The sequence below is a fragment of the Taudactylus pleione genome, unplaced genomic scaffold, assembly GCF_031769625.1.
Source record: "Taudactylus pleione unplaced genomic scaffold, aTauple2 ptg000313l, whole genome shotgun sequence".
NCBI classification, from domain to species: domain Eukaryota; kingdom Metazoa; phylum Chordata; class Amphibia; order Anura; family Myobatrachidae; genus Taudactylus; species Taudactylus pleione.
Window position 1 is genome coordinate 7267126 of NW_028284714.1, and position 22719 is coordinate 7289844.

The window sequence follows — 22719 nt, forward strand, 5'->3', positions numbered from 1 at the left end:
TAATGTGTTTTTATGCTTGTATTAATCATGCTTGAATAATTACTTAATTATTAAAGAGTGATATTGGACTCATCAACTGTCAATTTTGAGCACTTTACATCATTTCCTTTTTGTCCATTGTTTGTGGGGTGCAATAGCATTGACAATTTGCTCACCAGGATTGCTTTGCATCTCTTAAGATCTGTGTCAGTTGGAAAGAAAGACATTACATAGGACCTAAACCTAGGATCAAACACAGTTGCCAAAATGAACTAATCCAATTGCATGATGTTGCGAACCATTCCTGCGTTGGTGAAGCAAAAAAAGAACTTGATCTTCAAGTCCAACATACTAAGGGGAATTGCTTAGTACTGTAGTTTAATTAAGGTATGACTTGATTAAGGCTTGCAGTGTCAAAAATCACCTGAATTCAGGATACAATTTTAAATAGTTTTAGTTGCATATAACCTATTCTAGTGTTCTACAGTAAGATGGTTACATATTCCCCTCTCTCTATCTCATGGCTTGATGTGTATATTTGGATGGCTTTTTGCTGTTTCCCAGTCACTGAAGAAAATAAAAGGTGGAATTCCACCTGGTTACTGCCGCTTGCTTCAGTGGGTGGCATGTTGCAGCTGCTGCAATCTTCTACATGCAGTTGCAGAATGCTGATAATGCCTAGAAATCTTACAGGACAAAGCAAGCACGTCTGTCACGGACCTGTAATTTTTTATGAAATACTGATCCACCAAGTTTATTGTGTGCGCAGAAAATGGTATGAATTCAAATTGACCCAGTTGTAATGTTCATACAATGTTTCTTGCATTATCCCAAATGACAAATCCTGAGGAGATTCGTCGTGGGGTATGACTTTTGTTTGCTATAACAGCCCCCAGTTTTTCAAACAGATTTACACTGGTAAGCTTCCAAATGAAACCAGTGATACAGAGAGTAGGCTGCATGTGAATGAGCTGGCATTAACACATATCTATAGTTAAGTGGATAGTCAGTACAATGGCATTTTCTAAGCAAAGAATAACTTTTTGTTTAACGTCCTGGTGCAGGTGAGGAATTTATTTTCTGGTAAAATAGAATTGAGATGAAATTTGGTAGCATGAACACATGACCTCAACTAAACAGCTAAAATCAGATACATTAATGACGGATATTAGATGCAGATCTAATGCGAACATAGGGCCTGATTCAGACCCACTCGCGAGCGGCTGTCCGCTCGCAACTGGGTCGATGTTATGGACTGAGCATGCGCACGACGGAGGGAGCTCCGTCGTGCGCATGCGCCAGACGTGACGAGCGAAGGAAAGTCCTTCGCTCGTTGTGTCCAATCAAAGGGGGCGTGCTGTCAATGTTGATTGACAGCACGCCCCCTTCGGTGGGCGTGCCGGGGGCGTGCCTCCCTGACGGGGGCGTTCCCACGGGAACGCCTCCCATCAGAAGCCGGCCCACTGACATCACTAGTGATGTCAGTGGGAGTGATTTTGGCTCTGATAGAGCCAAAATCACTCCGGAGCTTGCGGTTGAAAACCTCAACCGCAGGCTCCGGTTCGCAAATTCGATGGTCGCGATGGTCTCGACCATCGCGACCATCACAATGCACACTCGTATAGCCTTTGGGTGGTGACCTACAACTATACGAGCGTCCAGGAGGACGCTCCATGAAAATGGAGCCCGGCCCTCATTCAGAGCGTGCGCTCTGCTCAGAGCGTACGGCTCTGAATGAGGGCCATAGCCATCATGGCTTCAGTGATCCACTGTGCAAAAGGATGGTGGCAGTCATACTTGGGTCCCTTTACAAAAGATTGTTTAACAGTCAATCCTCTTCTGTGATGAAGATTGACCCCCAGCAGCACTAGTGCGCAAGGATTCTTCTTAGGAATCATGGATAGAGGAGGAGTCAGTTTGCCTTTGCAAATTGGAATCAGGAGGTTGATGATGAAGGCGTTGACAGTGAAGTTTGCATGTGCTGGATTTTATCCATGCTGCTGGTAGCTGATGCTGGACTGCTTATTATTATTTTATATGATTTACCAGATTTTGATAAATAATTTGAATGACCTTGCTGTAAATAACTTAACAGGAAGGAGGTGGTTAAAGTCCCTACCTTTACTTTTTCTGGTACTACAAATGGAACAGATGCCTTGACAAATATTTGTCATGATTTAGGTAAAAAATATTCCCCACAGAGTAGATGAGTCATGATCCGCGGTACTGAAGTCACCTTCTTACCTCTCTGGTGCCTATCCAGGTTGGCACAGAGGGTGATCAGGGTCGCGCACCACGCACATCCGGTATCAGGATATACACTTAGTGCTCCGCGGTCTTCTACTACAGGCAGGCTTATCCAGATTGTTGACAGATAGGCCACACTCCGAGTCTCCAACTAGAACAGAGACATGGACGTGGCCATCTTGGACTTTGATACATGACACTAAACTTCCACTCAGTGCACAGCCTGCTAAACTGCTGACTACACTGATCTTTCATTGACTGGCCTCTGTTGCCAATACAACATCACTTCCTACTAAATAACAGCTCGAGTGCTGAGCTCCCTCAATTGCGGTTTCTGAACGGTGCAGTCCATCCTATGCAATTGTCTCCATTTTCTATCAAGACTCCATCATTTGCTGCAGTCCGGACTTGCCACTGGGAATTCCTCTCATATCATCTGCCGCAGTCTGACCTTGTTTTTGGGAATTATCTCTCAGTTATTATCTGCTGGAGTATGAAATTTATCATTGGGAATTATCTCTCAAATCAACGGTTCCTACCAATCATGCCTAATAAAGTATCACCATCGGTTCCTACCAAGTGTCATCATCGGATCCTGCCGATCATCTCTAATAAACTCGTCATCGGTTCCTACGATCAACTAACATCGGATCCTCATCTAATACCTTTTTCATTCCTCAAACATTGAATCCTCCTCAAATACATTATAATTCATCAAACATCGAATCCTCATCTAATCCATTATCATTCTTCAAACATCGGATCCTCTTCAAGTCAATTATCATTGTTCAAATATCAGATCCTCATCACATCAATTATGATTCTTCAAACATCGTATCAACAATAAATCAAATATCATTCTTCATTTAAGGACATTAATATACTCTTAACAAGTTTGTTCTATTACATTGGACTTTTATTTATATCAAGTTATTTCAACTATTGTTGATCTTCTGCCTATGCAATTACCAAATTCTTCTATAATAGACTTCATCCTTCCAGACATCGCCTTCGGGCATCACAAATAGTGCTAGTTTTGCTAGTTTAAATATATCTTTTGATTGCTGATGGTTTCATTCATAATACACTCGATCTCTATGCATGTAAAAATTACCTCATAGTGTTTCTGCTGTTTCCTAGTGCTTGAATAAGAAGTAACTAATAGATATATAAAAATGACAGAAGCCTTATTGGCTCCTGGTGTTAGATTAATTGTTGACCAATAGATTTTGAAAGGTTAGTCTGATTCTTATTCTGAAATAACATCAACATAGTGAATTTTAATATTGGTGATTTGCTAGTTATAAATAATGGTGTTTTGCTAGTTTTAAATATATCTTGTGATTGCTGGTGGCTTCATTCATAAAGCCTAGTTAGCCTTATACACTCAGGGGGTCATTCAGACCCGGTCGTTAGCGCCGATGCGCTCGGACCGGGTCGATGGCCCCCCACAGAGCATGCGCATGATGGCGCCGGCGCCGTCGTGTGCATGCATGAGACCCGCTACGACCGACAGCGCCGGTCGTGCGGGTCTCGATCCAAAGGGGGCGAGCTGTCGATGTTGATTGACAGCTCGCCCTGTTTGGAAGGCGGGCCGGGGGGATGGCAGCCCAAACGGAAACGTTCCCATGGGAACGCCTACCGTTTGGGGGAGGCCCCACTGACATCTAGTGATGTCAGTGGAGAGCTTCCGGCTCAGACAGAGCCAAAAGCTCTCCGGGGCTTACGACAAGTGAGACCCTACCCTAGGGTCTCGTCGTAAGCCCCGATGGTCGCGATGGTCAGAGACCATCACCCGAGCGGTCGTTAGAGCTGTGGGTGTTAACCCACAGCCTAACGACTGCAACAGAGGTGGGCGGTCAGGATGCAAGTGGCCGCCCAGTTTCTGAGCGACCGCTTGCATCCTCCGACCGCCTCTGAATGTGGCCCTCAATCTCTATGTGTACTTATATGAAGTCCACAGATGTCATTTTTAAACACTAGTCAAGTATTTTATAATTTTTAATTTTTTATCTTCCCTCAACATTTGTTCTTAGTGTGTAGATCCACTTCAATTCTTCCCTATTGATTTTATTAATAAAGTTACCTCCTCTCCAATTTTTCTTAATTTCTTGAATCCCTATTATTTTCAGTCGTGCCGGGTTGCAATTGTGTGTTAATCTGAAATGATTTGCTAACCTATGTGTCTCTAATCCCTTTCGGATGTTTTTTATATGCTCTGCGACTCTTGTTTTTAGTGTCCGGACAGTCCTGCCGACATATACGGCCACAGGGGCATTCAGCTAGATAAATCACTCCAGTATTATTGCATGTTATAAAGTCCTTGATTTTAAACATCTCTTTAGTCTGTTGTGAAATGAAAGTCTTGGGCTTTTGTAGAATATGTTAGTACTTTGCAGCTTTTGCATTTCCCACATTTGAAAAAGCCTAATGGTGGTGTCTTACCATCTATTGTATTCTGTATCCTGACAGAAGGTGTTATGAGGCTCAAAATTAATTTAATCTTAATGTCCGGAGCTTTTTTATATATAATCATCAATTTTTCTGGTAGTATGTCTAAAAGTAATTCATCCTGTAATAGTATGTGCCAATGTTTTTCCATGATTTTTTTCAAAGTTATATTGTCTCTGTTATATTGAGTGATAAAGCTCATCTCTGGTTTTTAACATTCCTGGTTGTGTGTTCTAGAAGTCTATGTCTTTCAACTTTAGCTGTCTCTATGAATGCTGTTTCTACTAATTTAGCGTCATATTTCTTCTCCATTGATTGGTTCTTTAGTGCCTCGCCTTGTTCTGTTAGTATCTGAACAATTCCGTCTTAATCTTTTGAACTGGCTGCTCGGGATATTTCGCAGCCAGTTTGGGTGATGTACACTTTCTGATAAGATGTAACGGTTTACGTCTACTTTTTTCTGATAAACTTTGTCTGTATTTTTCCCTGTTCTATATACAATTTCAAATCAAGAAAATTGATCTCTGTTTGACTGTATGTGGTTGTAAATATCAAGTTGTTTTTATTGTCATTGATATATTGAGTGAATGCAATAAGCAAGGTTTCATCACCACACTAGATGAAAATTACATAATCTGTGTATCGTTTCCATAGGACCAGATTTGCCGCCCAGCTATGCTCTGACCAGATCTTTCCATCCTCCCATCTGCTCATAAACAGATTTGCATAGCTGGGGGCAAATCATGCCCACTGAAATGTGATTAATGCACCCACCGAAGTAATTTGGACCGAAGTTCAGGTGCTATAAATGTTTTCCCTGGCGGAATCTTGACCTTGGTGGTGACAGCTACAAAGCAAGAAGGATTTAGAATGGGCTTGTCCTCCTTTACATCCTCCACTTCAGCAGAACTAAGGACCTCATTCAGAGTCAGTCGAAGCGGCCGCACGGTCGTACGCCACCGATGTTCGCTATACTGCGCATGCGTAAAGTTTGCAATGTGCGTGCGCAAACTAGCCGCTACGATCAGAAATTTCTCTCTCCTTGAACACAGCCTGGTCGGTAGTTTGAGTGACAGATTGAGGCGTTTGTGGGTGGTAACAGGGGAAGGTGCTTGAAAACAGGGGAGTGGAGATCCGAACGCAGGCGTGGGTAATTATGCGAACAGCGTTTTATGGGAGTGCATACGGTTTATTGGAGTGCTTAATTAACAAAGTAGCGTCATGGCACATGTGACATGGGAGGTTTTTACACTGACATGATCGTAGAGCTTAAGAGAGGGTATGGTCAACCTTAAGCTCTACGACCAGTTCCGATGGTTCCCGATGGTCTCGATTAATCCTTATATGCCCGGAGATGACGTGTAATGCTTACGAGAAGGGGGTGTTTTTTTTGTCTTCCGGCCGCATCCTCCCCTTGGTCGGCCAGCTAACGATCCGAACTTAGGGATGCAACTTGCGAGGGAATGATTTGCATATCCGGCCCATTTTCCCATACGACCGTGCGGCCGCTTCGACCGACTCTGAATGAGGTCCTAAATGCTTGGGACAGGGCATCAGCCTTGATATTTTTATTACCCGGACGGTAGGTAATCACTAGATTAAACCAGTCAAAAAATAATGACCATCTAGATTGATGACAATTTCAACTTTGGGCTGTCTTGAGGTACGTCAATTTAGCTCCCTCTAACAAGTATCACCACTCCTGAAGAGACAACTTGATGGTTAAAAGTTCTTTATCCCCGACAGCATAATTCCTTTCTGGCACAAAGAAGCTCTGGGAGAAGAACCCACAGGAGTACCACTTGTTTACATTATTCCTCTGTGACAGCACTGCCCCAAATCCAATTGTGGACGTGCCCATCTCCAAGAAAAAAGGTTGGTCACAATTTGGTTGTCTCAGTGCTGAAAGGAAACCCTGCTTTAAAAGGATGACCCTTTCTGGTAAGAGCAGTGATGGGAGCTGTGATGGACGAGTAGTTCCTGATGAACTGGTGGTAAAAGTTGCAAAACCCAGGAAGCATTGTATAGCTTTCATCCCGACTGAACGGGGCTAGTTGACAATTGCGGTAAGCTTTTCTGGGTCCATCCGAAGGCAAGACTCCGAAATGATGTACCCCAGAAATGTTAGTTCTTTTTGCTCAAAGGAGCATTTCTCAAGCTTGCAGAAAAGCTGATTAGCCCGGAGTCATGACAACACGTCACATACATGTCGGTGATGACTCGCTATGTCCTCAGAGAGTCATCACCGTCCAGGTATCCCACTACGTGCTTATATGAAAGGTACCGAAAGATATGATTCATGTACTTTTGGAAAACAGCTGGGGCATTGCTTAATTCAAAAGGCATGACAAAGTACTCGTAGTGGCCATCACACGTATTAAAGGCCGTTTTCCACTTTTCTCCAGATTGGATTCTGATTAGATTGTTTGCCTCTGACGAAGCTGTTTGACACATGGAAACGCGTTAGACACACCTCTCTCTGCACATAGAACCCGGATCGATTGGCTACAGCACACTTTGGAGCTCCATTTCTAACATCAAGCAGCCCACCTGTCCTAACATACTAAGTTGTAAGACCACAGGATTTATTGGAACCCCTGAACAGGATTGCACGAAGTTGCTTATATTTGCCAGGACATCAAGGGATACCACCTGTGCTAAGCATTACAGCCATCAATTGGACATATCTGCGGCTTTCACCTACCTGCAGGTTAGGTTATAACTATTTTAAGCATTCCATATTTGCTACATAATAGCCTTCCGAGGCATGTGCATACCATATAGTATATGTTTTTTTTGAACTTTTTACCATTGAACCTTCATTAGTTGGGATTTTCTTTAACTAACTATATTGCCATTTATATACCTGAAAGATTCATGTGTAGGGGATTTTTATATGATATATTTGTGTAGATATTAAAAATCTTTTTTATTATTCATTTCATCTGCCACTGCATTGATTTACTTTTTTACAGTACTCATTTAAAATGTATGATATAATACCTACCAAATTGTTGATTCTTAGATTGTGCTCATTTCCATATTTGTCTATTTGTTTCACCTGATCAGATGACCTCTGATTTTTGTTAGCCGCATCTTTTTTCATCCACACTTCTATGACACATTCTCCACGGGACTGATAGCGCAGTCTTTGTTTCTCTTTTCATAGAGACAAGACTGTTCCTTTTCTCATGCTCTCTCTCTGTGGCGAAGATCTACCCGGATACACAAGGCGATCAAGTCATCCAAGGAAGTTGGCATTTCCTTGGATGAGATGACATCTTTGATATGATCCGACAGTCCCTGCATAAATGTTGCAACCAAAGCTTCATTGTTCCACCCAACTCTGAAGCAAGGGTTCAAAACTACACAGCATACTGTCCTGCAGATTGACTGCCTTGTTTCAACTGCAGGATAGCTGAGACTGCAGATCCTCCAGAAAGCTGTCAGGAACTCAGTGCTGTTGTTGACTAGGGGTTCATTCCTTTCCCATAACAGAGAATTCCAAGCCAAAGCCTGACCGGACAATAGCGAGATCACATAGGCCACTTTTATCCTATAGGAAGGGAAATTTGCCATCTGGACCTCAAACTGAATCGAGCACTGGTTCAGGAATCCTCGACAGCCTTTAGGATCTCCATCATATTCTGAGGGATTCAGAATCCGTAATGGCGCGGAAGCACCTGCAGTCTGTACAGTTACTGTAGGAGGTGGAGCTGGTTGTACCGGAGGTGGCTGAGTAACACAGACTCATTGAATCAGCATTTGCAAACACTGCATAATCTGAGCCTGGTCTTGTTCTTGTTTGTCAACTCTGGCGAGGAGGTTCTCAAACAAGTCACATGGTGAAAGATTACCAGCTGCATCCGTGTTTTGTGTCCAGCGTATTCTGTCGCAACTCTCAGATAGATAGTGGATGCAACCCATATTTTGGGGATTGGCGAGACCTATTTCTGAGGAGCGGAGTCTAATGTGCCAGCAGTGTCCACCAGGGACCCTCGCAAGAAGGTATGGACTTGGCTGCATCCGACACACAGGTCGCAGCCCTCAGAATAGGTTCTCCTATACAGGAGCTGGTGATCTCTGGATGGAGCGGAAAAGAATTTCAGCATAGTCAACAGGCCAGGTCAGAAACAAATGGACAAGATGGTATGCAGGTCACAGAGGAAAGCCAAAGGTCAGAACCAGATTACCAATTGCAGTACCAGGGTTCAGACGAAAACCGGGTCAGGAACAAAGCCAAGGTCAGGAACAGTTAGCAAGTAAACACAGGAACGCTGGAGTAAGGTAATCAAGCCTATACTCTGGCACCTGTCTGTTGCCAGAGACTCCCCTCTTACAAGGGGGAGTTCAAATCTCACGTCAAACGTGACATCATGTTTGGCGTGTCTGAACGTTGAAATTTTCCTGGAGGTTGGCTATGGGATCCACGGCCGCCTGCACTCTGCAGAAGCACAGTGAGGAGATCCGAAAGCAGACACCTCAGCAGCGGGCACCGGGGACTCCCTGTCCGCTGCCCATTGCCGGCTGGGATTCCAGTGCTGCCAGACCCGGTAAGTAATAGCCGGTGTCTGGCGCACTGTGACACCTGTAAGTAAATGTATAAATTATTCACTTTGTACTATGGAATCCTAATCTACTGTATGTTCTTACCCTATGCAAAATGCTACGTAATCTTTGTGAAACTATATAAATATTTTAATAATAGTAATGATAATAATAATACTACAGTACATTCTGTTAACATTAGTGAATTGTATGTACCACTTATATACCCAGTGTGTAACCTATTTAACAACATTGTTAAATATCCAAATTGCAATAAAGTAAATTTGTGAAAGGTTGATTGTGCTGCAAAAACATTTTATTTCCATCCCATTAAAAAAACTGCTGGACAGAAAATAAATCATTATTTGTTGAAGACCCCATGAAAACAAGCAGTAAATACAGCACCAAAACATAATTTATTACTGAGTAAAACACTTAAGGTTGTTCTTGAAATAGAGCAGGCCCAACTTAAATTTCACATGTTCATTTTTATTAAGTCTAAATTGTTCATACGTTTTATCATTTTCTGTTTTTGCTGCAGATTGTTGCTGGTGACCAACATTAATGTCACTACAGGAACCAACTTTGAGACTGCCAAATCCATCAAAGAAAAACTCTGTGGAGTAATAAAAAAAAAGTACATATGAAAAAATTTGCACTAATTCGAAAGAAATTCAATTAATTAAAAGCAAATAGGACAATGACTGTTCTGGGTTACAGATTGCCTTATGTGCAAGGTCTGAAAGTGGTAACACAAAACCTCTGCGAATAAAAGGATTTGCTGCAGTTCATTTATATATACAGAATAGAGATGTGCGGTTCGGTCCTCCAGAAATCCTAATCCACACAAATTTCCTGAACCCAAACAGCAGGGTCAGAACTAGGGTAGTGTGGACGGTGCGCTCGCACAAAGCGCACATTCCCTGTGAGCGGAACCGCCGCCTCCACCCGTGATCATGGCCATTACCTCTTCTACCGTCCGCTACAATGTATAATAGTAGCTGTGTGCCCCACTTTATATCTGCCGGGTGCTACTAATGTGCATTACAGAGGGCCGGGCCAGGGGCAAACGCAGGATTTTTAAGGGGGGGGGGGTTACACACACTACACAAATTGTTTGTCTTTCTTTTTATTAATAAGTCAAACAGGAATGATTGTCAGTCTACTTGGAAACAAGAGGTGCAGCTCAATGATTCATCCAGCCAATATATCTGTATATGAATGATTGTGATATCTGTACTGTGTGGCGTAATCTGTAAGGGGCATTACTACTGTGTGGTCATAATGTGTAAGGGGCATTACTACTGCGGGTGTAATGTGTAATGGGCATTACTACTGTGGGCATAATGTGTGGCGTTACTACTGCGGGTGTAATGTGGGCATTACTACTGTGTGGCGTAATCTGTAAGGGGCATTACTACTGTGTGGTCATAATGTGTAATGGGCATTACTACTGCGGGTGTAATGTGTAATGGGCATTACTACTGCGGGTGTAATGTGTAATGGGCATTACTACTGTGGGCATAATGTGTAAAGAGCATTACTACTGTGGGCATAATGTGTAATTGGCACTACTACTGTGTGGTGTAATTTGTAAGGGGCACTACTACTGCGTAGTCATAATGTGTAAGCGGCATTACTACTGTGTAGCATAACGTGTATAGGGGACAATATTTTGTAGTGCAATGTGAATAAGTGGCACTACTGTGTCTCGTAATGTGAATTGGGGGTACTATAGTGAGGCGAAGCCCTTTCCCTACGAGGCCATGCCCTTTTTTTCCTGCTGTGCGTCTATGACGCACACTGTCCCTGTATATAATATGGAAGGGGGGGAGGGGCAACAACGCACTTTCTGGCACAGGGCACTAAAATGTCTAGTCACAGCTCTGCCAGACAGATGCAAGTCACTGCTCTGATTTTCTGAGGAGATCCGGATAAATCAGAGTCATGGTTCTGATCTTCCCCAGGTTCGGGCTTCGGAATTTAAATACGAATTTCGTGTTTTGGATGCAAATTTTACATGATTTTAGAGGTCTTTAATAATGTTTTATAATTTTTTAAAAAGCAAAACCCAGATCCAAAACCAAAATACGAGGATAAATCCAGATTAAATCCAAAACATGGGGGTCAGCTCAGCTATTCGGAACTCCTAAATTCGAGTGTGTTCGTATTTTAGTAAATCTCAACTTCAAATACTTGCTTCATTATCATAGCTGTCTTTACCACTTCACTTCTAAGGGTGCTCACCCTTGTGATGAGGCCATTTTCTGATGCTAACGCTTGTCACATTCCAACATTAATACCACTGATTTTTTTATGTTGCACCCATACAAATTATACCTTGATTTTTTCAGAAGACTTCGTATTTTCAGAAAATACCATCAGACTTTTTACTAATTCTAACGCATACATTTTTTTTTAACCCATATTGGCAAAAAAGTGTTTTCTTTTCAGTGAAATTTCAAGAAAGGGAACCACAATTTATTTTCCTGTCTTATAAGCACCACAAAGAAATACTTTGTTGTTCTGGATGCACCAATAATCCACCTTTCAAAATAGTAAAAGACAGGATTCTGTATATAGGTTTTGACAAAAAAATCTGCACTTTAATTGAAACTGCATTTTGTTTTTAAATGTTCCCTGTTTTGGCTTAAATGCTTTCTATGTGCAGGAGGAGTATGGTATCCCAACAAGGCCTACCATTTAATCCAGGCTTGCCGACTTTCTGGCTGCCCCTTCCGGGAGGGAGCAGCCAGATCGGCATTACAGGGGGCGTGGCCATTGTGAGGAGGCGGGGCCAGCCAGGTGATGCGTGTTTGTGCGCGGGTCAAGGGCGGGGCCATGTGATCGTGTAATTTTAGCCCCGTCCCCGCTACACAATGCCGATATTACAGGCATTGTGAAGCACGGGACGGAGCCGAAATGACGCGATTCACCCGGTTGCGGGAGTTTCTAAGGTAAGTGCGGGGGGGTTAAGGGTGGGCGGAAGCCAGGAGGATTGCCTGCCTTCCCTGGAGGTCGGGAGCGGCACCCAATTTTCGGGAGGCTCCCGACCAAATCGGGAGGGTAGGAAAGTATGATTTAATCTAGACAACCTTCTGGGTGTTTCTCTTTATATTTGGAAGTTTTCACACATCCGCATATTGCTGATGGTTTTCACATCCAGAATTTACTATCCAGTGGTTTTGGATGGTTTAAAAAAACCACTGATATGTACATGTTTCAAAACCCTTAAATCAAAAGGCAGCTTAGCCAAAAATCAGGCAGTTACAGCAATCCACCTAGTGAAATATCCAGTGTAATTCTACATTGTGTGAGAGCACAGTGCTCAGGGGCGCATTGGTCATAGGGTTCACCGGGAAGATTCCTGGTGGACCAATGTGCATGTGTGGCTGTCTAGACAATTTTCTTTACTGTTGTTGACATGTGGCCCAGCACAGTGCTACACCCGCTGGCGGTCATGAGAGGGGAACAGATTCTGGGGCCACTCAGGAGCTTAGCATAGTCAGTAACAAACCATACATGGGGGATACTGGGAGATGTAGTGCTCACACCAGTACCTGAAACTGGAAACAGTGAGTGGGTAAAATGCAACTCCCAGCATTGCCACCATTGCATTACTCACATCACATTTCCTCCGGCCGCTCAGTACTACAATTTCCAAGAAACTGCGTGGTGAGGATACCTGTGGTTCAGCCAGGTGACATGGGTAGATACAGGGGCAGCTGCACGGGATTGCTGCAATCCTACTGTTTCGAGATTTCCAGGTATGTCTTTGTCATTGTGTTACCCTTGTGTCTGTTAGCATTATACAGGTAAGTGGCTTCCCAGTGAGTAGCAGTCCAGGAATCACGACTGTATGGAAGAAGGGATTATTTTGGACAACATACATGTGGTAGATCAGGAGCTGTCTTGAAGTGAGTGGCCATGCAGGATGATCTGCTGGTTCAGTGTGTAAGATGGGTTATGTCTGTATATCAGGTAATAGAAGGACCTGTTCAGTGAGTATGATATAGGGTAATATGCATGTCTGGTAGATGAGAAGCTGTCTGGAAGTTAGTGACCATGTATGAGGTAATGCTGGCTCAATGAGGGAAATATTATACCTGCCACTTTGTTATTATTTACAGTACTGGGCAAAAGTTTTAGGCGGGAAAATATGCTGCAAAGTAAGAATGCTTTTAAAAATAGAAGTGTTAATAGTTTATTTTTATCAATTAAAAAATGCAAAGTGAATGCACAGAAGAGAAATCTAAATCAATTCAGTATTTGGTGTGACCACCCTTTGCCTTCAAAACAGCATCAATTCGTCTTCTTCTTAGGTTTGTCTTTTTTTTAATAGTGAACAGGGGGAAGATTGACGGTTATGTACAGGTACCTGATCTTTTAGTTTAATCATACATTGGGAAACCAGCAAAGGCCACACATAGCCTTGGAGAATGGGGCCAAAGTAAACAAAGGTGGTCATGAGTAACTGGTTTTAAATTTAAACAAAATATTTGTCTTTGTCACTGTATATTTACCATACAGATGTGTCCTGCTACATCTTTGCCGATCATGCTACAAACATGCACACGCATCTCGCCATGTGATTACCCTCAGTAGCATACGAGCCGCTCACGGGCACACGCTTTGCTCCACACATGGTGCGATTTGCTGCGTACACAGCAAAGATGTAGCAGGACACATCTGTTTGTGATATATTTAGACTCATTCATTAACTAAATGGCAATGCTCCTACATTTACAAAAGCAGCTGCCCTGGTGCTTCAGTGAACACAGAGGCTCTGTGGATGATGTAGGTGTGGTGTGTTTGTGTGCAGTAGCTGTTAATGGGTGCAAGAAGTCCAGGCTAAGATGAACCATTGTCAGGCACATTGCACTGACCCAACTTTGGCGCAATACACTAACTCATCATTACAGATCTGCACTGAGGACCTGATTCAGAGCCGGACGCTATTTGCGCTCGCTCGTTCAGAAAGAGGGGCTGTCTATTTAAATTGAGCACTCGCTCTTTGCTGTCTGTTGACGCCTCTATGTCTGAGTGAGCGTCCGAAACATGCGCTCGCTATTTTGTAAAGACGCCCCTTGGCCACTCGCATTATACGTCATCTCCGCTATTTATTAGATTAATCGAGTACATCGAAAGGCGTATGAACTGCTCGCAAGTCTTGTGGTAGCATTTTCCTACCGCAATCATGCGAGCAGTTCAGGCTAAAAGACAACCAACTGACGTGGTCGATGACGCTGCTTTGTTAATTATGCACACCCTTAAAACGCCCGTTTTGACCGTTTGGCACGCCTGCGTTCGGATCTCCACTCCCCGTTTTCAAGCACCTTCCCCTGTTACCACCCACAAACGCCTCATCCTGTCACTCAAATTAGCAGGCATTCGCTATTTTGCGAGCACACGATTTCTGACCGCACTGACTGGTTGGCGCATGCGCATTACAACCCATACGCATGCGCAGATGTGCGAACATTGCTCGGAGCGAACGAGCGGCCGCTTATGAGCGGCTCTGAATCAGGCCCTGACTTCGATGTTTTGTTTTGGATCTGAATTCAACTTAGTGTTTTGGTTTGCAAACGACCCTCAAGTGTTTTGCTTTTGGATCTGTTTTTTTTTTTTTTTTTTAAACAATTGATAAAAAGTTTTTAAAAACATCTAAAATCATGGTATTTTTTAAATTCATAATCCAAAATTCAGACATTTTGAACCACGGGAAAATCTGACCAGTGACTCGGATATGTCTGGTTCATGAAATTCGAGTGGATTTGCATTTCTGGAGAACCGAACTGCGCTTTTCTATTCATCATCATCCTTTTCAAAACTACACACATTTTCAATGTACAGCAGCATGCAACTAATAAAAACTGATTGGGTCATGTGCTATATTTTCTGTTAAAAACCTAAAATACCTGAGTGGGCAACTCTGTCAAGCTTGGGATCAAATCCAACACCTAGCACTTTCCGTGTGTGTGCTAGGAAAAGGTTGGCCACCACACTGCTTAGCACACAATTTGGATATCCCTCCAACTTATGGTAGAATCCATACCGTCTATGTAGACAACCACCATCGTCGTCACCTTCCTGGTATAAGATCTTGAATTGGAAGGGTTCACCAGACAAGCTACCACCTACCTGAAGAATAGTAAATTAAATAAATTATTTTCTCTTGATACATACTCTTTACAAGGAATAGTTTGGAAGCAGTTAATCGGAGTTCTCCTTCCAAAGCTACATTTTGAAGGTTACTATGTGAATAAGTAAATATACATACAGGTTGGAGATCTCTAATGCAGAAACATGTTATCCAGAGTTCCAAACACCAGAACAAAATAAATAAATAAAGGATTGACCCTTTTTCTGTTCAAAATGTTATATTGTACATGATCAAACATTTTGCCCCTATAGCCACTATAAGGAGTTCTGCTAAGTAATTATAAATAAAAATATAAGGTTATTTATTTTTAAATGTAATGTAGTATGAATTAGACATGATACTCTAAATTACAGAATAAAAAATTGTCTGGAAAAAAAAACTGAAATAAGCTTACAGGTCCCATTCCAAAACTACCTTGCAAACACTTAAATTCAGCAAGATTTTATAAAAATATTCCAGCATTCTATACAAAAATACTGTGAAGCACCCTAATGTCTCTTATCTACTAGAATCAAACTACATGCTTTGCTAATAAAAGCATGTTAATGAGTTTGGGAATGAAACTCATATTTTTCCAGCACCATACTTACTAGCATCTGCACATGTCCTCTGGAGAACTTGTTTTGCATTTTTTATGATGCTGTCACACAAAATGTCATATGCAATTTAATTTGATATATGGTCAACTCTCCTAGATTGTCTGGGAGACTTTTGGGACATTGTCCTGGACTTCTGTGACCTCCCGGGGGGGAGACAGAAAAGGTAGGCAAACAGGCATGTGGTGTCACTGGTGTTGAACACTATGCTAGTGGACTAGAGCTCCCCGAGACGTGATGAGTTTTTACACATCAGGAAAGAAACTCTTTAATATTTGTAATTATTATTCCTGCTGGCAGGAAGAATTCTGCTTAAAAAATTCTAGGTATTAGAGTTGTGTGCGGATCCCTGTGTTTTGGTTTTAGTTTTGCCAAATCCATCCTCAAGTGTTTTGGATCTGGATTTTTTTAATTTTCTTTATAAAAACAGCTAAAATCATGTAATTTGGGCCTATTTTTGTTCTTACAGTATTATTTACCTCAATAACATTAATTTCCAGTTATTTCCAGTCAATTTTAACCACCTCACACATCACAAAATTGTTTTCACCCATATTGGCCAAAGGCTGCAGTGAGCTGACTGGCTAAACTAAGCAACAGAGCTGTGGCACAAATGGAATCAGTATGAGTCCGGCGGTTCAAATTCCGATGCCGGAAGACCAGCACTAGAAGATCCCGACAGGGTAAGTATTTGTACTGTTACTGACTCTCCCCCCCTAACCCTCCTTTAGGGGTGCCTAACCCTAACCTCCCCCCTAATGCCTAACCCTAACCTCCCCCCGTAAGTGCCTAAACCTAACCTCCCATCCCTGCACCCTAAATCTAACTCTCCTGGGGGGGTGCCTAACCCTAACCTCCCCTCAGGGGTGCCTAACCCTAACCGCCCCTTCCCCTAGCCTGAACCTAACTCTCTCGAGGGGGTGCCTAACCCTAAGTCCCCCCAGGAGTCACTAAACTAACCTCCCCCCATGCCTGTCCGCACCTGCCACCCAACTTACCTTTATTTGGTATGCCGGGCGTCGGAATCCCAATGTAGGGATAATGATAGGCATCAGGATTTCGACGCCTATCATTAGTCCCTTGTCGGGATATGACAGTCGGGAAGCTGGTGGTCGGTATTTTGACCACCGGCTTCCTGACTACATACCGGCACAAATACATGGTAGTTTAAAAAAGAATATAGCACATCTAGGAAACAGAGTGACACTTCATTGGCAGACAGGGTCACAGGGTCACAGAATGAATGCTATAGAATGTTTTCATTAATCAAGAACTAGATCAGAGGCCCAATACCAACACAAATGCAGGTGGAGTTTTTATTAATGAGAAACCAGGTAAAGCATTGACTGATTGATTCAATAATGTTATTATAACTATAAAAAACAATCACACATAATCTTGGCAAAGCCCATAATAAAACGTGGTGCACAATGGAATTGTCCTTGGGTCCTTTCACCCACTTTTATGTTGTATGTTAAAAAGGACATGCACAGTTTAATAAACCAAGCAGGGACTGCCACTTTTGTGGCTGAAGTATTTGATTTGTTTGGGTCCCCATAAAACAAGCTATCAATGGGCTTAAGGCAGCTAACAACACTGGAAAGATGTCATTAAAATGCTCATCCTTCTCACCCTCATCAGTGTTAATGTCACACAATATTAACTCATTCACTGGAACCCACCGATAGAGAAGTATCTCTGCTTTGTCGCATTTGGTGTCAAAGGTCTTCCTCATAGACTTTGTAGTTCACTTTTATGAACATGAGTTTTTTTTCCACATTTTCAGGAAGTAAGCTGATTGCTCACAAGGTTCCTGACTTTGCTGAACAGTCTTTATGAGTGCACACTGGAAGGTGGGTAGTTTAAGTACACCAAAGCTACTTTGTACAAGGGGCTTAAAATTGCATTTTTTTCCCCCCAGTGTTTAAAAGGAATGTGTGACATGCTAATTAGTACATTAAAATAATCCTCCATCATTCGATCGATGCTTAGTGTATCAGATTGAATCATGGTAGCAGTGTCAATAATTGTGAGCAATACTTTTAAACCTGACCAATGTCAAAATGTTTTTTTACTTTGGTGTGCTGAGTTGACTCATCACTTTCACCCCCTAGTGGAGTCTCCTTGCAACTTGAGCTTACATTTTGCTGGCAAGGAGCTCTTTGCATCTCTTAACATCTTTGTCAGTTGGAAAGAAAGACATTATGTATGACTTAAACCAAGGATCAAGCATGGATGCCAAAAAGTAGTGATCCAATTGCAAGATCTTGACAACACTTGTCCTGGTGAAGCAAATAAAGAAATTGGTCTACAAATCCAACATTCTTAGAAAAATCAGTCTATTTCAACTCCTCCTTGAGTTTCTCTAGTTGCTTTTCCAATAGTTTTATTAAGGGAATCACAATACTCAAGCTGGCAGTGTCTGAACTCAGGGCCTGATTCAGAGCCGGATGCTCTGACAAGAGCGCTCGCTCTGAATCAGGGCCGTCCTACCTATTATTGGAGCGGCCTCCTGGCCACTCGCATAGCTGCGGGTGACCACCCACAGCTTATGCGAGCGGCCAAAAAGATGGTCGCGATGGTCAAGACCATCGCGACCATCGGCCTTGCGACGAGACCCTGTGGTAGGGTCTCGCTGCCGCAAGCCCAGGAGTGCTTTTGGCTCTATCAGAGCCAAAAGCACTCCCACTGACATCACTAGTGATGTCAGTGGGGCCAGCCCCAGATGGTAGGTGTTCCCATGGTCAAGACCATCGCGACCATCGGGCTTACGACGAAACCCTGTGGTAGGGTCTCGCTGCCGTAAGCCCAGGAGTGCTTTTGGCTCTATCAGAGCCAAAAGCACTCCCACTGACATCACTAGTGATGTCAGTGGGGCCGGCCCCAGATGGTAGGCGTTCCCATGGGAAAGCCTCCATCTGGGCAGCAACGCCCCCGGCATGCCCACCAAAGGGGGCGTGCTGTCACTCACCATTGACAGCACGCCCCCTTTGGTGTGAGACCCATAGCGACGGCTTGGCCATCGCTATTCGGGTCTCACGCATGCGCATGACGGAGGGAGCTCCGTCGTGCGCATGTGCACTAGGGCACCATCGACTCGCGAGCGGGTCTGAATCAGGCCCTCATTTCACTATTTACTATTTCAAATGGTTTCAGTAGATAGCATAAAACAGAGAGTATTCTTCAGTGTACTGGACTAAGATACATTCCCCTCCTCTCCTTTCGTCTTGTTGTATAGGTTTGGATGGCTTGTTGCTGCTCCTCCATTTGCTGAAGCATATAAAAGGTAAAATTCCACATGGTCACTATCTCTTGCTTCATTTGGTGGCATGTCACATTTAACTATTCTTGCATCCACTGTAATCTTCTACATGTGGTTAGTGAATACTAACAATGTTCAGAAATGTTTCTGGCAACTGACCGCATCTCCTGCATGCCCCTTTAATTTTTTTAAAACAAATTCTGAACCACAAAGTTTAATGCGTGGGTAAAACATGGGACATGTTCAAATTCACTGGGTTTTAATGCTTTCACAATTTTACTTGCATTATCAAAAATTACAAATCCTGAGGAGAGTCTAAGTGGAGTAAGCCATTTTGCTATGACATCCCTGAGTTTTTCTAATGGTATGCCTCTTAGTGAAGCCGGTGATACAGAGAGTAGCCTGCTTTGTTTGTTAGATGTTTCTGCAGAAAGTGATACACCCACCCATTGGTCTGTCACAGTCATGTAATCTTTATTTGATCAGTACCACATGCCCACATATCTGTGGTTAAGTAGACTGTGGGTATAATGAGATCATCTAGGCCAAGAACTATTTTTTAAACATCCCAATACAGGCGAGGAATTGCTATTCTGGTAAAATGGAATTGAGATGAAATTTGGTAGCGTGGACAAAGGACCTCAATTAACTGTTTAAAACCATATGCACTGATGGCGGATATAGGACACAGATCTAATGCTAGCATAGCTATCATGGCTTCAATCATCCACAGTTCAATTGGATGGGAACTTTCATACTTTGCTTAATCTTGCAAAGAATATACAGTCAATTGTTGTTTGAAACTACTAGTATTCTTGGTCTCCTTCCTGGATAAAGATTCACTCCCAGCAGCAGTAGCAGCCCTAACATGCAAGGATTCTTCTGGGGAATCCTGGATAAGGGAGGAGTCAGATAGTCATCCTGCATCCAATCTGCAAAGACTATCTCCGATCATTAATTAGGAGATTGATGATGAAAGTGCTGGCACTAGAGATTGCAGTGCTGGGATTTATTTATGCTGCTGCCAGCTAATGCTGGACTGCTTGTTATTATTTTACATGATTTTTGAGATTTCCAAAAATAATTTACATGAATCAGCTGCAAAGGATGTAATAGGGAGAAGGCTAGACACTTAACATCCATATCTTTACTTAGTTTAGCTTTTCAAATGGTACAGATGGCTTGACCAATGTCAAGATTTGAGAAAAAATAATTCCACACAAAAAAGGTAACTTTCAGGGGCGTGGCCTGGCAGCCGACCAGACCAGATGTGATCTCCTAGAGCTCCCAGTTGAACTATATTAAATCCCCCTTATTGGGACCTGAGTGGCCTCTTCCTTGCTTCCCCCACTTTTTCGGTGCCAGTGTGAACTGGGCTGTAGTGACTGCGGAGCCAGGGGACTCTCCCCGAGTCCTTGCGCGTTACCCCTACTGACCCCCTGGAAGCCTGGGCCTCAATTAGAAACGTGGCCCAAAGGGATTGCTAACACACAATGGGAGACTGGGAATGTTTTTTCCCTCCCTTCCACTTACATGACTTGATGTAAATGATGTAGACAGCAATACTCAATGCTAAGCAATGTCTTGATTTATTTCAAACCATCATCAGGCTTTGAAATAAACTGAAACATTGCTTAGCATTGAGTATTGTTGTCTACATCATTTACAAGTACTGGAGTGCCTACTATCCCTGCGCTTTTTACATATCCTCCACTTACTGTAGGTTTGTGCACCTGGGCTATAGCCTACAACTAAGGGTGAGTGCCGTTTTTTGTGACTAGCTGGAGTACCCGGCGTTGCCCAGGATTTTAGGAATGTTTGTTTACACATCATCGACCAACAAACCTCTCCTTAGGCAGGCATCATGAAAAGGGTGACAAACTTCCCCATCAACAGTCCTAAGGTCTTCATAGGAAGTAGGACTTGTAACGGTGTAAAGCAAACTTCAGAGATAGCGCAATCAACATTTTTTGGATGTACAGTGTAAACACGGCCAAGAGCTTCTGTTGCTCTGATACCAGTATGACCATCTGCAGCGACTCCCTGTTTTCTGCGCATAAAAACTTTTTGAGAAGCATTCCATGTGTAATATTTGGCAGCTCATAGTACAGCAGGGTCCTTGCAAAGTCATCATTTTGACACAGTTTGAAGAAAGAAGTCAATGTTGTTGCGTAATTTGGTATAGTCAGAGAGCTGAGAATGCTGGCAAAGCCTGCTAAAGCTCTCTTCGATAATAAACATTAAGATCATGACATAACATGACAACACAAAACACTTGCATCAAGGCCCTACCCATATGCCGTGAGGCCCCACAATGAGCATACAGCAAAAATTGTGTTTTTTAATTAATTAAAAATTAACAGTAATTAATTTCATTTTAACATTTTTTAGTTGACTCGGCCGTGTTTTAATATGCTCATATGTAAAATTTCACGATCTTCGTTTGCAAACTGTGGATTTGTATAGAAAGACAGAAGGACAAATTTTCACTTTTATATAGTAGATATATATTATACTGTCTATTCTATTTTTCATCTAATTACTGTGTGCTTTCCACTGTTGTGTGGAGGATTAATATTATAAATTCCTCAGTGCAGAAGCTCCCACTTGTGGCAAATACTTGAAACAGCAGTGATTCTTGCTTACATCTTGTTTCAACTACCAATTCACCTGTGTTTATATCTTAACCTAGTACATATTACTATTATGGGTCCATAAATAATCAGGGCCCTCCAATTCACTCCAAGATGTGGTTTGCTCTTGTGCTCTAACACTGGCCAGATACATGGCGGCCTAGGCCACTTCTCACTGAGGAATGTGACCAGCAGTGGCCTAACCGCTTTCTAAGCCCACGTCTCATAATTTAAGAAGAGTGTATTGTCTTGTCCTAACATTTCATTTTCTGTGAGCTATGGGGAAGAATAAAAAGCATACTGCCAAAAAAGATGCCCGTCTTCCTCCTTCTAGATCAGACTTGCGACAATACCTAAAGCCAACAGACCCATCACCGCTCAGTGATCACTCCTGCTCTCTGCATTCACCAATTCACAAACCCTCGACTGAATCTGACTCTCCTGCTGCTTCCTCTCAGTCCATCCAGACCTCTGATGGAAACAATCTTACGCAAATACTCCAACTCTTGACCTCTGATGGAAACGATCTTACGCAAAATACTCCAACTCTTGAACTCTATGCCTACCCGTCAAGACTTTATTTCTCTAGATCATAATCTTTGAGATACTATCTGTTCATAACTAGCAGAGATTAAAGTGGACATTTCACACCTAGGTGAGAGGGTCTCTCAATGTGAGGATTTTCAGGACACCTCCATGGATGCTTATAATGGTCTACGTGAAGTGGTGCTCAACCAGGCATCTTAATATCACTGCCATGTCTCAGCAGTTGGTGGATTTGGGCAACAGAGGCAAGCACAACAACCTTAGGATCCAGAGCATATCAGAGGATATCCCTGC

The 22719-nt window shown here is 42.7% G+C and overlaps 1 protein-coding gene across 3 annotated transcripts in view; it reads right to left on the bottom strand.

Annotated features, from left to right (window-relative positions):
• Nucleotides 1–9447: 9447 nt before the first annotated feature.
• The window catches only part of LOC148510710 (N-acetylneuraminylgalactosylglucosyl-glucoside beta-1,4-N- acetylgalactosaminyltransferase 2-like), a 317743-nt gene continuing 304471 nt past the window's right edge, over nt 9448–22719 (bottom strand). For 2 of the 3 annotated variants that reach the window (XM_088442512.1, XM_088442511.1), the window contains 2 exons: nt 15144–15366; nt 9448–9841 (listed from right to left, as the gene is read on the bottom strand). In XM_088442512.1, the coding sequence (XP_088298638.1) occupies nt 9645–9841; nt 15144–15366 (420 nt within the window). In that variant the 3' untranslated portion in view covers nt 9448–9644. The remainder of the gene's footprint in view (nt 9842–15143; nt 15367–22719) is intronic. The other variant, XM_088442513.1, reaches the window with a different exon arrangement.